Source organism: Callorhinchus milii, unplaced genomic scaffold (genome assembly GCF_018977255.1).
Source record: "Callorhinchus milii isolate IMCB2004 unplaced genomic scaffold, IMCB_Cmil_1.0 Scaffold5, whole genome shotgun sequence".
Taxonomy (NCBI): Eukaryota; Metazoa; Chordata; class Chondrichthyes; order Chimaeriformes; family Callorhinchidae; genus Callorhinchus; species Callorhinchus milii.
In genome coordinates, this window is record NW_024704746.1 from 38894907 (window position 1) to 38908962 (window position 14056).

General features: G+C 40.0%; 1 protein-coding gene across 4 annotated transcripts in view; it reads left to right on the forward strand.

Moving 5' to 3' along the window:
• msrb3 (methionine sulfoxide reductase B3) overlaps positions 1–14056 on the forward strand; it is a 68044-nt gene that overhangs the window by 39132 nt on the left and 14856 nt on the right. For all 4 annotated transcript variants that reach the window (XM_007904944.2, XM_007904945.2, XM_007904947.2 and 1 more), the window contains exon 5: positions 223–251. In XM_007904944.2, the coding sequence (XP_007903135.1) occupies positions 223–251 (29 nt within the window). The remainder of the gene's footprint in view (positions 1–222; positions 252–14056) is intronic.

Here is a 14056-nt window from a genome sequence, read left to right on the forward strand (position 1 = left end):
TCTAAAAGGCACTGTTCTAAAAGTGCAAATATTTTCCTTTAAATTTTCCTGTTGAGACCTATGTTTTACCCATAAATATACAGTCAATTCACTTTACAGCATATTCTGTGAAGCTCTTTGAGACGTCTAGAAGACGTGAAAAGCGCTATATCAAATGCAAGGGTTGTTATTGTGCACTTGTCAGATATTTGATTTATTAATGAATTTTTTTTGTATTTATAGGTCTGAATCGAAGTTTGACTCTGGATCAGGTAGGTTTCATTCTTTGAAGCACCTTGGGATGTCCTCCCAACGTGAAGGTTTTCAGCAGGCTCCGGCCTGCTCCATGTCCTCTGCACAATTCGCCCCACCATCCATGGTAGGGCCTGCAGCCTCTCTGCCCCCATCCTTTGGAACTCCATTCCACAGTTCCTTTGCATCGCTCCCTCTCTTGCCTTCTTCGAGGCCCATCTCAAGACCCTCCTTCGACCATGCCTTCGGTCACATTCCCATCCTCCACCCCTCCTGATCCCAACCCCCAACTCAGGTCCAAATTCCTGTTTGTTCAGCGCCTTGAGAAGTCCTCCTGATGTGAAAGGTGCTACACAAATGTAATTTGCTGTTGTTGTCTTAATTAATTCTGTTGGTCTATTAACTCAAAGCCAAATTTACATTTTGAAACAAATGTAAGAAATGTGTATTTTTACTGAACTTGAGATGTTTATCAGAATTTTTCCAATGAACAATAAGTTTTTATGGTGTTTAAGTGTTTTGGATGCTGTAACCTTTTTTGAAATTGGTATATTCAAGCATGTTTGAAACAGCCCAATAACCTTTGTAAATAAAACTGCTGGTATTATGTTTTTTTAAAAAATAGTATTAGTATTGTAAAAAGTAACTCTGTTTGTTTAAAGCAACCTATTTTAATCTTTACTTATAGTTAAGTTTCAAATGCACCAAGATGCTGCTCTTCATGAAGGATGCTATGTAAATGCAAGTTGTTGTAAGGTTCATCAGTGGCTGAGCCTTCAGTCACTATACCCCTAACCTCTGGAACTCTCACCTCGCCTCCTCTCAATCCATCTTTAAGCCCACCTTAAAATCTTCCTCTTCAAACACACCTATGGTCATTGTGAATCGCTCAGACATCCTACATATAGGGTGCTATATAAGCAATGTATAAATGAAAGTTGTTGTTCAGTGAAGCTACACTGAAATGATTTGTAAAAAAACACATTTTTGTGTATTTTGTGTGCCTCGGGCTCTATCTCAATGTCCAGAATCGTTTAAAATGTGTTTATATCTTTACGTGAAACAATAAGGGACCAATTTTAAAATTGTACAGGGAGGCAATCTTTACCACTTGCTGGCTCCAAATCTACTATTTGAATGCAGTGCTGGGAGATCTTTGATAGTGAAGCAGTCTTTTCTCAATTCCAGCTTACTGTGCAGCCAAACACCCATAGTAGTACTTGTCGAGTCATTTCAAAGATGCTCGTTCCCATTCCACATGTTCAGTGTTGAATATTTTTGTTTTATATTACTCTGCGCCAATGGCCCAGTTGGTTGAATGAAGCCTTTAGCCAATGTGAGAGTGAGCCACACACACCAGGAGTACCTGGGTTTCATTTCCTTAAGTCTCTGCCAATGACAGCATTAATGACACTATATCAATATAACCTGCATCTTCCCTGAGCTAGTGATGGGGGGAAGAGGGAGATTTAGCCAGAGTTCTTGCTGCTGGTTACCCAGAGCATTCTGCTGAAAAGTGTATGTGTGGAGCTCTAAATGATGACTGGGTTGGGCTCAGCAATGATGTTTTTCTTTTTCTTCTCCCCACCCCCACCTTCTTTGTTGCATGGCCTGGTAATGCTCATTGCCTTCGCTACTAACATGAAAACCACCTGAGTGGGTGTAGTGCTGCAAGACAACTGGAACAGTATCCCATTACCTTCAAGAGACAAACTGTTCTTTTGATACAGACCAACCTCTTGCAGGCCCCTGTGTTTTATTATTTCCTCCTTTGTATGACATCAACACGCATCGATGGAATTCAACTACACTTCCTCCTGGGCTAGAGGTTTCTCAGCACATCGTCTCGTGTACTATTTCAGAGCTGTATGATTGTTAGAGAGAATCCAATCCATTCACAGCATAAGGGAAATTTTCACTCTAAAGTTGTGAGCAACAAAATGTGTTGACAAAGGTTTTCTTCAAGTCGACTCAACAAAATGAGCCTTGCAACCTGTTAAATATGCACATGTGTACAGCAAACACTGCATCTGCAGTACATTAAAATGTTTGTGCACAGCAAACATTTGTGTAACTGTTTTAACTCCCTGTTCACTGGTTGCAGTAAAACATCAACACGGAGAACTGACAAGTCTTTGCATGTGTTTTGTGTACAGTGACAAGAAGGGAGTTTACAGGGTGTCTGTCTTGGGCAGATCCATCAGATACATTTATCCACCAGATGAATTGGTCATTTACATCATGTTGCTGTTTGTGGAACTTTGCTTTGAGCAAAATACTTGCCACATCTGCCTACAAAATCAGTCGCTATACTTGACATTAATTACTGTATTGTCAAGTGTTTTGATATGTTTTGATAAGGTGAAGTCCTATAGCTCAGTGGTTAGAGCACTCGCCTTGCAACCAAGAGACCTGGGTTTGATTCCCGGCAGGGTGAAACTGAGCAAGTTTCCTTACTCCACACATCTGATAATAATCCCTCAAGAAAAAAAACAATAATAAATTGCTCACTTCAACCCGAGACTCTTGTGGGACACTGCTGTGCGCTATTGTCTGCCGCATTTTGCCCACAAATATACAGTCAATTCACTTTACAGTACATTGTGTGAAGTGGTTTGAAATGTCTAGAAGATGTGAAAAGTGCTACATCAAAATGCAAGGATTATTATATGTTGTAGGTTATATGTGTTATAAATGGGTGCAAGTTCTCTTTTTCTCTGAATGCAGTGCTCACTCGTCAGAGCCAAATTTTTGGTGCAGAATTGTGGTTAATTTGAAACCCTAACTCTTATTGATATTAGTGTAAATTGTGGAAAACTGCTGACTGTGTAGAACAGCGCAAATTCTGCAAGGATGACGTTCCACTGACCTTGCATATCACAACTTGACATGTAGTAATTGGCGTCCATTTGGAAAACATTATCTAACTTTCCAGCCAAACTTAAAATTAGGAATGGCAAGTTGTAGATCATTCTTTTGAATTCTATGAGTGCAGCATGCACAATTATACTTTTTCAATATCTAGCGCAAGGACTGTGGGGGTCGCACCACACTCCTGCATAGTATGAATAATGTATAGCAGATGCCAAACAGGCCATGACAAAAGGAATACCTCCCACTGATCAACCATTGTTTCTCCATATGAATCAATTTATTGAGGTGTGTGGCAAGAGCCTTTGCTTTAATTCTGAAATACATCACAAGGGGCTTCATTCAGCTACTCCAGACAGCTGCTGACACCACATCCTCTCAACCTCAAATTCACCACAAAACTGTGGCCATGCTCAATGCATAAATTAAAGTAGCAAAGGGGAGGGGGAAAGGGCATCCCGCCCTGCAAAATAGTGTAAGTAGAAACCTAGTAATCTACATCACAAAAGGAGACCATTTCACCCATCATATCGACACCAGGTCACAGAGATCAACTTAATCCCACCACCCCACCTTATTACCACCCCCCCCCCCCCCAAAATATGCCTTCAACATACGGGCAGGAATTGAGCCTTATTTGGATACCATAGGGCAAGTTGGTAATGTATGCAAAATAATTATTCATGAGGGCAGAAATATTCAGGGTTTAATGAGATTGTTTACAATGGCATCTCCTGTCTTCCCCACCCCCACCATCCTAACATGAAGGTCCATAAACTGCTGTCGTGCAGGCAAATACAGCAGCTGATCTGTGCCAGCTCCTTCCTGCATGTAACAATATGATGAATGACAAATTAAGTTTTTTGTGTTGAATTTGGATGAGAGTGGAAAATTTTCCATGACAGCTTGAGAATGCCCCGATCTTCTTTGAAATTATGCCACAGGATCTTTAACATCAACCAGAACAAGCAGATAGGATTCTGGTTTAATGTCTCATCCAAAGGACAGATGACAATGATGTTGCTTCTCAGTTGAGTGGCTAAAGAGAATTAATGGGCAAGAGCTCATCCTCACATTAAGGGGCATGGTGAGGAGACTACATCACCAGCCTCCTTGGATGACGGGCAAGATCCCAGCAAGGTAAACAATTCAGAAACTCTGTGGTTGGAAACAAGTGGAACAGCTCAAAAGACTTGATCAAAAGATATTTTTCCTCCTGTATTTCCCTGTCACACTTCCATGTCTTCAACTGATTTCTCCCCCACAAAAAAAATCATTTTGTAACAAGCTTTTGCTACCACAGCAGTTAGAAAATTATATTTCTACATTGTGATTATTTTGTATGTGTAAGTCAAACTGCAATGTTATGCCCTCATATGATGTTCCTAATTACAAAATCCTCCACAAACAACCAAACCATCGAAACCTGACTGACAACCCATGAATCTATCAAATCACTCATTAACTCTCCAGCAAAACAACTTTAACAGCCATATTAAAACAAGCTGGTAAAGTGTCTATGAATTCAAAAGCAGCTAATTAGCTCTCCACTGAAACTGCCACAATGAGAGAAGTTGGTAAAAGTTACAAGGAATAAACAGCTTCATCTGAAATTGACCACTTCTCCCAATGTGAAATGTTTGAGAGAAGTCAGGAGGGCATCGAAAATTTATCTGAAGATCAAAGATTGGCAGGTCTTGTACCAAATACCTGGAGTGTCATCCATTGCTTGTCAAGAGGTTTCAGTTGTGGTTACATTGGTCAACTGTTCTTGATCAGGGTGAGAAAATCTTTTGATTGTTTCTGCTTAATGCTGAACTTCATGTTGGATTCTTTAGGGAAATTTTTTTTTAAAAAAAGGTAAGCCACCAACACTTCTGAGAGCAACTTTGGGCAGCCTGATATCTGTTGATTTAAGGACTGATCGATCATGTCACCCAATGCCTGATGATGTCAATCATTTCTCAGTTTGTTAGAACTGTAACTTTAGCAGACTCTACCACCAACAATGTCAAATTAAGGCTTTCGGCTTCTTTCTAAGTCTTGCACACTTCCTTTAGAAGATTTTTTTATTGTCTTACATTATGATTTTATGGGTTTCTCAGCATAAAAATATGCAGTTTGGGAACAATCTATCTTTAGGTATTCATCCTTGGTTTGCTGCGAGACCAGTTTCAGACATGAACAAGGTTTTTTTCTTGCTGATTTAAGACCATATCAGATATGGCTGAAATCAGCAAGCCAGCAAAGTGCAAAATCTGGGCCTTAACCAACCTGTCAAAACAAACTTTGTCATCATAGTGCATGCTTTTTAATTGCTGACTCATTGATAGCTCAGGAGAGATTATCCACTGAGTAACTGAGCCATAGAGACTAGAAGAGCTGAAGGTTTAATTGGGGGTGTGTAAAGGCTGGTATCAGTTGTGGCAGGAATAAAATGCTAAAATTGCCCTCCTGAGTTACGGAAGACAAAAAAATCAGCAAAGTTTCCTGCTCACTATTCAGAACCAACCTGCTGAAAAGTGCCCATTTGTGCATTGCATTGAAACACCCCGTATTGTCATACCTTGTGACTAACACTCACGGCCAGACTCATGAATTGTCACTTGGGTTCAATAACCGAGGCATCCAGTTCCGGACTGATAGCGAAATGTTATCCTGCCCGAAGGGCATTATATAGATGGAAGTAAATGCAAGTTGTTGTTGTGGATCTGTATACCAGCACGTGTTGGGAGAAAACACATTTTTCTTTCAAGCAAAGTTGGACTTTAATGATGTTCAATCTATCTGCTATTAGTTCCGGATAAGAGCAAGTCTTAACATATGGTAGTTGAAGAATTCCTACAGTCCCAGCCTCTAATCCCCCTAAAAATAAATACCAGATGTCAGGTATGACATCAGTTGTCTGCTTGTGAAATGGTACAAACAAACACTATGGATGTATTCTAAGGTGCTTTTTATCCCAGGTGAACTCATTGATATTCAGTCTGTGTCTAAAGTTCTGTTGATCTTCACCAGATCTCGTGGCAATAGCATCTCTTCGCTAACAAGTCTGACCTTGAAGTAAACTATTCAGAACTGCATTGCATAGCATGCATAACTGAGAAGTAAAACAATTTATGAAAAAGAGTTGGTACCTTTTTTAAGTGAGATTTTATGCCACCCAATCTGTCGGCATGTTTTTTTCCTCCTATAGCTCCTACATAATTTCCTTCAACAATGAGGAATGATAGTCCTAGCTACACTAGCTATATAATATGGGGAAGCCCATAAGAATGCATTCCAGCTGTGCCTGAGTTTGCTTAGAGCTTTGGTCCATTGTGAACCCAGTACTTCCACTGCTGACCACCCTTTCTACAAAATGGCCAATGTCTGAGTCTTCAGGTCACCGGTGACATTATTTCTTTTATGCTATGAGCAGAAGCATTGCTGATATCAATTCCTGCTCACTGTGACCTGAGTTCAATTCCAGGCAGGGCGAAACCTTGGGCAAGTTTCCTTACTCCACACCCCTAATAATAATCCCTCCAAGAAACAAAAAACAATAATAAAATTCGTCATTTTCAATCCATGACTGTTTGTGGGACACTGCTGTGCGCAATTGGCTGCCGCGTTTGCCCACAAATATACAGTCAATTCACTTTACAGTATATTCTGTGAAGCGCTTTGGGGCGTCTAGAAGATATGAAAAGCGCTATATCAAATGCAAGGATTATTATTACTACTTGGAGAAAGCATCGCTGATATCGCTTTGCAAAGGAAGTAACATCAGCAGCACATTCTAGGCTGTAGCTTGCATGTTTGCAGCATGAAGGAAGTGGTATCAGCCTACAACCTTACAACCCCAGAAGTTGGCCATTTTTTGTACTTAATTATAAGCACGGTTTCTGAGATTTTGGACAGACCACCGCTTTATAACTGTATTGCATATAGCTATATAACTACGTTCTTTGCAATTCAATGCAACTTTTGTCAGTCACCTTGACATTTTAAGACGACTTAGCATGGTAAACTGTGTTAAATATAACTCTCTTTATTCCAGATCATTATCCTTTTCTGAACTGATTTGTTTTCCTTTGTAGTTCAGGAGGATTTTAAAAGTCACTTCACTGCTATGTCAAAGAAAAGAGGGAAATTTCCTCCAGTTGCCCTGACTTGTATCCCTCTCTCATCCACATTCAGTACCCAAAAATGCAGATCAATTATCTAGTTATCTTATTGTTGTTTGTGGTACGTTGCTAGCACAAATTAGCTGTCACATTTGACTACATAACAATGCTCACTTCATTTCTAATTATTCTCGTTTTGTGAAGAGCTTCAAGACATTCCTTTGCATTCAAGACACTGTATAAATGTAAGCTGTTATAATTATTGTAGACGGTTGTGGGTTTGAGGTCTGTGCAGGCCTGTCATTGCAGCTCAGATGGATTTTCAGCTTGGATGGGTTTAGTTTTTTTTAGTCAGTTTTTTTTTGCTGGTGGGATGAATTGCTTGGTAGCAGCAAGCATTCCAGGTCAGTGAGAGAAGGAGAAAGCTGACTCCTGCTGTATGTGTGCCTCCTGTTGGCTTGTAGCACACTGACTTGGTTGTGAAAGTAAGCTCATTCTGCAAGCTTCCCATTGGGATGGAAGGAAAATTGAGAAAATTTGCATTGGGGAGCGCGGTTGGGAAAATCTAAAGTTCAATTCTCTTAAATTGCTGTTATTGATTTAATTCAGTTTTACCTGAAACTAATTAAATGGGCATTCATCTCATTGCTGATGTGAGATGTTGCTGTCATGTTTGCCCATACGACACAGTGGCTGTAATTAAAAATGCAACTCCCTTTGGAAGGACTTTGCCCGTTGTGAAAATTATGGGGTTTTTTAAAAAAAGGTCTGGCAAATGTGAACAAATTGATGTGTTTTGGAGGCTTGAAATATTTGGTAAGAATTGTTTTAATGAACATTATCTGAAATTCCTGTGATAAGTTTATCAATTGTAGACTTTTACTGCCGTTGCTCATTATTCTTAATCTCAGTGCATCCCTTCCCTTGTTTCATTCCATATTGGTACAGACATAATTACTGATTTATCAGAGGAATAGTGTTCTATCAGTATTAATATATTGTTAAATGAGCTGTGTGCAGTTCTGAAATTTGACATTACACTAGGGATTGAAAGGAGGATCACTTTTGCATTGCAAAAATTTGAGTTCATTATTGCTTTGATTTCAGCATTTGTTCTGATTTACATTTCTTATCCTGATTTATACCATATGATGTAATCCTAAACCAATTCCTGCACAGTGACGGGCTTATGTGGCAGATGGCTATTCACTCATATGCAGCAGTAAATATACTCTGGTTGATAATTACCCACTCACAACGCACAAATTGTCACATAACATGACCATACGACCTCATCACACATAAAAAGGAAGTATAAAATAAACTGCCAAGGAGCAAATAAAATAGGCCAGAGCGGGGGTTTTGTTTCAATGAAGCCAAACAAAAAAAACTTTATTTTACAGTTTTTTCTCATTTTAAAATAACTGAATTTAATTAAAAAAAGAGTTTTTAGATGAAATTTTATTTTTCAATAGACCGGACCTAACCAAATAAAGTACAAGGGTACATACAGTTTGCTGTGACGTTGGCTTTCCCTTTTAATGAACAGTGTGTTTGGTTGTGTCCCTGACATGTTTTCTCCTTTGTTCCATGGTTATAAATAAAACTAGGAACAAATTAGCTTCAATGAAAACAAAAGTTGTGAATGCCGAAAATATGAAAAAGAACTCGAAAGTGCTGGAAATGCACAGCGGGCCGATCAGCATCTGAAAGGGAAAGGTTAATGTTTCGGATGTGACCCTTCATCGGAACAAATAGTGCAGTGTTAGAACAAAGCAATAAACCCAGGCGAAATGTTCTGTGAATGAAGTTTAATGCAGCAGTATGCAAGATCATTGTATTGCGGGAAGCAATATAGTCTGGAAATAGGTCAGTAAAAATCCTATCTCAATAGCTTAATGAACAGACCCAAATGCGGTGAGATTTAAAAACTTCCCAAGTAATTCATTTCTGAAAGAAAGTTCTGAGTACAGTAGTAACATTTTATTGGGAACAGTTAGGAAAAAATCCAATGAATGAACCTTTAAATTGCATTGTTCCTGTTTTCACTAAAAATAAGATAATGATGCAACTCGAATTGATTCAATTGCCCTCGGCAGTAAATAGTTGCATGATTTGAAGAAGGGAAGGCATGATTCTGCTCAAATTGCCTTGAAATTTTAAACTTCAGCTTTTTTTAAAATATAAATTGACTAATACATTTCAAAATTCTGACTTTATGTTAAAATTTGCGATCCTCGTTTTACAAAAAAAATAATTAGAATTGCTTTGTAGCAATTAAAATAGCTTTGTAGAAAGGGTGTGAGGATGATTCATTTGATCTGTTTGACAAGCAGGTAAAAGACTATTACAGGATAGGTCCCAACAATGGTCTTCTCCAACATTCGTCTTTGAATACACCTTTTTTTTAAACAATGAAAATGACAGGCTTGGCACACAGAGGCCTGTGATCTCTGTTTTAATCCAGCCCCTGGTCTCACCTGACATCACAAGATTACAAGAGACAGTAAGATGAAGAAAGCCCTTCGATTCTTCTGATTTCACCCTTCCAGATACCCACCCTACCGTCCTCCCACTACAACATCTAGTTGTTTCTTAATTGAGTCCAGTGCCCTCGCTTCAGCTACCCATTAGTTATTCTCAAGCCGACGATGCAGAAGACCCCAGCGTGCTAGTATTAGGAAGAGATTTATTTTATTTTTAGATCATCAAATTTTAATAGAGTGAAATTACAACACAGTCATCTCAAATAACAGCTTATTCAGCTTCTGATTTATAAAATAATTGTTAAATATCTTTTTGATGCTTCTCTTCAAATTCTGTAGTTCGTTTTAAAAAAAAGCTCTTTAAAACGTCAATGGAGGGAAATGTGCCAGAATTTGGAATGTTTAGGAAATTCCTCCATCATTATCATTGTTGCAGGAAAGACCTCCCAGCCAACCTGTATATACTACACAAAATATGATTATCAGTGTTATGGAGCCAACTGCCTCTAATATAAGCAGTATTTACAAAGAACCCTCGCTGTTATCACATTTTTCTTCATTATAGTTTATTTATATAAGACTATTGTAAAATTAATGGATTCTCGGGACTGCAGGAATAGGATAATAATTGCAAGGATTTCAAAAGCATTCAGAGAAGTAAGTGAGACAATAACAAAGAGATGGGCAATCGAGGAATGGGTAATGAGGAATGAAAGAGGGTGTTCTTTTTATGTACAAAAAAAAATGATTAGTGGAACGTGGTAGAGTTGGAAGTTGAAAAAGGAGGACAGGTGAATGAAGCTAAGATAAGAGGAAAAAAGTAAGTACAAAATAGGCTCCTTTAATAAAAGAGAATATACACACTAAATCTGAGAGGTGCAACGATCAAAGTTCCATAATAATCAGTCTGTTTGCCTAGAAAAACGGTTACTACACTTGACAACAACAACAATTTGCATTTGTATAGGGCCTTTCACAACGGAAAACAGTGACTACTTCAAAGTTCTTTGAGATAATAATAATCCTTGTATTTGAATGTGAATCCCTGAGTTGTTATGAAGTGATGTTGCTGTAATACAATGCAACTTCTTTCTCCCTTAAATGCATTTACTACAGTGATGGCATCACCTTGATGATAGAAGAATGTGAGTCCACTGCAAGCTGTACAATATTGTACACTATACAATACTGAAGATCTGTCTGAAATTCCCATAATTTATTCTTCAGACTTCCTTGTTGTATGGATACAAAATCGTATTGTAGCCTCCCCAGAAGAAATAGCAACATGTGATTGATAATTGCAGTTAATAATAGTCCTTACATTTGATACGGCACCTTTCATGTCAGGAGGATGTCTCAAAACACTTCATAGAATATACTGTGAAGCAGAGTGTCTGTGTACCGTATGGGCAAATGCGGCAGCCAATTGTGCACAGGAGTATAAGATTATAAACAACAACAAGATTCCATTTATAGAGCGCCTTTCACGTCGGGAGGACGTCCCAAGGCGCTGGACAGTTGGGTCAGGACCCGAGCAGGGGGGAAATGGTCAGGGTGAGGGGAGGGAAGGGAGGGAGCGAGGAGGGGGTAGAGAGTCGAGAGGGGAGCTGAAGGCACGGTCAAAGAGAAAGGTCTTGAGACCGGCCTTGAAGGAGGAAAGGGAGGAGGCAAGGCGAAGGCACTGGGGGATAGAGTTCCAGAGTCTAGGGGCTGAGAGGCTGGAAACCCGGCCACCGATGGTAGGGCGGTTGGGGCGGGGTAAGTGGAGCAGACCGGAGCCAGAGGAATGGAGGGTACGGGCTGGTAGGTAGGGGGATAGTAGGTCAGAGAGGTAGGAGGGAGCAAGACCGTGAATGGCCTTGTAGGTGAGGATGAGGATCTTGAATTCGATCCTCTGGGGGATGGGGAGTCAGTGGAGGTGAGCGAGGGTGGGAGTGATGTGGTCACGAAGCCTGGTGCGGGACAGTACACGAGCTGCAGAGTTCTGAATGGCCTGCAGCTTGTGGAGGGAGGTGCCGGGAAGGTATCAATACTCCAAGCCCAAACAAGAAATATACATTGTGATTCATCGGAAAAGTTCCCAAAGGGCTCAGTTGGTAAAGGCAATGTGGAGCTCAGCTATATAGACCCATGAGGTCCTAGATTCAATTGCCAGCCTGTGCTGAGTTAGCTGATCTCCAGCAGTACTAATGCTACAAATGCTCTCAGCCCCTGCACGAAACGGGAGAACATATTGCCTATAGTTTCTGCTGTTTATCACTGTGCAAGGCTACGGGTATGGACAGAATCGGACCCACCAGTGATCACATTCCCTGTCCAGGCTCAGAGATGCTGATCAGCTGGTTGGACAATGTCCTAGAAGACATCTGGTGTCTATTGATGGGTTTGGGTCTTCAAAAGAACATTGGAAACTAATAAACCATGTCTGGAATATTTTTTCTAATGTTCTGCCTTTATTGTTGATTTTGTCTTGAAGGCACTGACTCTTGAAGTGATATGGTTCCATGTTTGGGAGGGGTGTCAAGAACTCTCAGTATCTCACTCAAGTAGTCACATATAAAAATATAATTTGGTCACTCATTCCACATTTGTTTGTGGGATGCTGTTGTGCACAATTGGCTGCCTCGTTTCGCCCACAAAATATACAATTGATTCACTTCAGTATATTCTGTGAAGTGCTTTGTGACATCTCAATAACGTGCAAAGGTGTTATATCAAACACTAGGATTATTATTATGCCATATGTGTGTGTGTGTGTCTATGTAGTATATATATATATCAGCAGGGTGTTTGGTTAGTGATTTGGAAGCAACATGCAACATCCCTGACTCCCTAGGCCAGGTATGCCGAGGCCATTTGTAGTGTTCTGAGCAACAATCTAACCAAGATGAGATAACCTGGGGGAAGATCAGAGATTGAGAGTAAGACCTTCCCGATCTGTGAAAAATAGTATATATTTTTTCAAAAATAACATTGGCTTCCATTCTTTTGTTATCTTGAATATTTCAAACCTTCTGATCCAGAAACCAGGATTTCTAGCAGTCTTGCAATGCCAGCTCTTTAAGAAGTCCATAGTTCTGTCACTGAATGTTGCAGTGTCAGGAAAAGCTGCCACTCCACTCATTTTGCCATAGGCGAGCTCAAGTTTATCTGTTCTCAGCAAGTCATTAGTTGGGCTCATCCACTGCAGGAGAAACTGAGACAACATTCACTCACATCTGGGGATAGGCTCTGAACACATCTGCAATCATTTTTTTCCACCATAATTACTCAGGAATTAATGATCAATTTGGTGCAACCTAGTTCTAAAAAAGGATCATGTTCTTGATCATAACATGATCGCTTTCCCTTTTTAGATAGTGGTTAGGTCATTTCTAATAAATAATCATGAAGCTTTTAAAAATGCACATTTCTGTAAAGGGAGATGAGCATTTTTGTTAAGCAGGGTTTCACAAAGCGGAGATGCCACGAAAGCAGCATTCTTGCAAGACAGATATAGAAACAAAAAAACACTGCAACACACTTCATTGCACTTGTTTAATTTCAACGCAGTAGCATACCATGTCTAAACCCAGAGAAACACTTTCATTTTTCTTGTGGAATGAGTGACCAAATATCACTGAATTCATATACAAGAACAACAACAAGATTTCACTTATAGAGCGCCTTTCACGTCGGGAGAACGTCCCAAGGCGCTGGTCAGTTAGGTTAGGACCTGAGCTGGGGGGTAATGGTCAGGGTGAGGGGAGGGAAGGGAGGGAGCGAGGAGGCGGTAGAGGGTCGAGAGAGGAGCTGAAGGCACGGTCATATAATTTCCCCGCGTGTGTTGATAAAACTGGAAATGTAAATATTTCATTGCATTTGCTCTAAAACAGTAATTAGCAATAATTAGTTTGCCTCAATTCAAAACCCCGTTGCAAGGGAGTTGAGAAAGAATTGCTAACCGTCTTGAGTTCAGAGGAAAACCTGGGGCAGACCTTTTTGTTATTTTGATGGTGATTATGCATTATTTGTATATATGCATCATGAGCCATCATCTTAGTAAAAAAGTATGTGTCATCCCCACCCCACCTCCCGAACAGTATTGTAGTACAATTTACTCAGCCGTGGTGTTAACTCCAAGCAAGCAGCATTAAAAGCAGAGAGTACAAACGTAGAATTCAGTGCTGCAGAACTGCTGATGGAATCCTTTTCCGCGACTGTAACTGGAAGCCTTAAGACTGTTCACAAGTTCCTCAGCTCCAGTGTTGCTTCCTCCCTCAGTCTGGTGAGTATTACTCTAGGTACTTTTGCATCACTAAACGGACACTGAGAGATTTACGTTCTGAATTGTGGGCTGATGAAGGAAGAGAGTCAGTC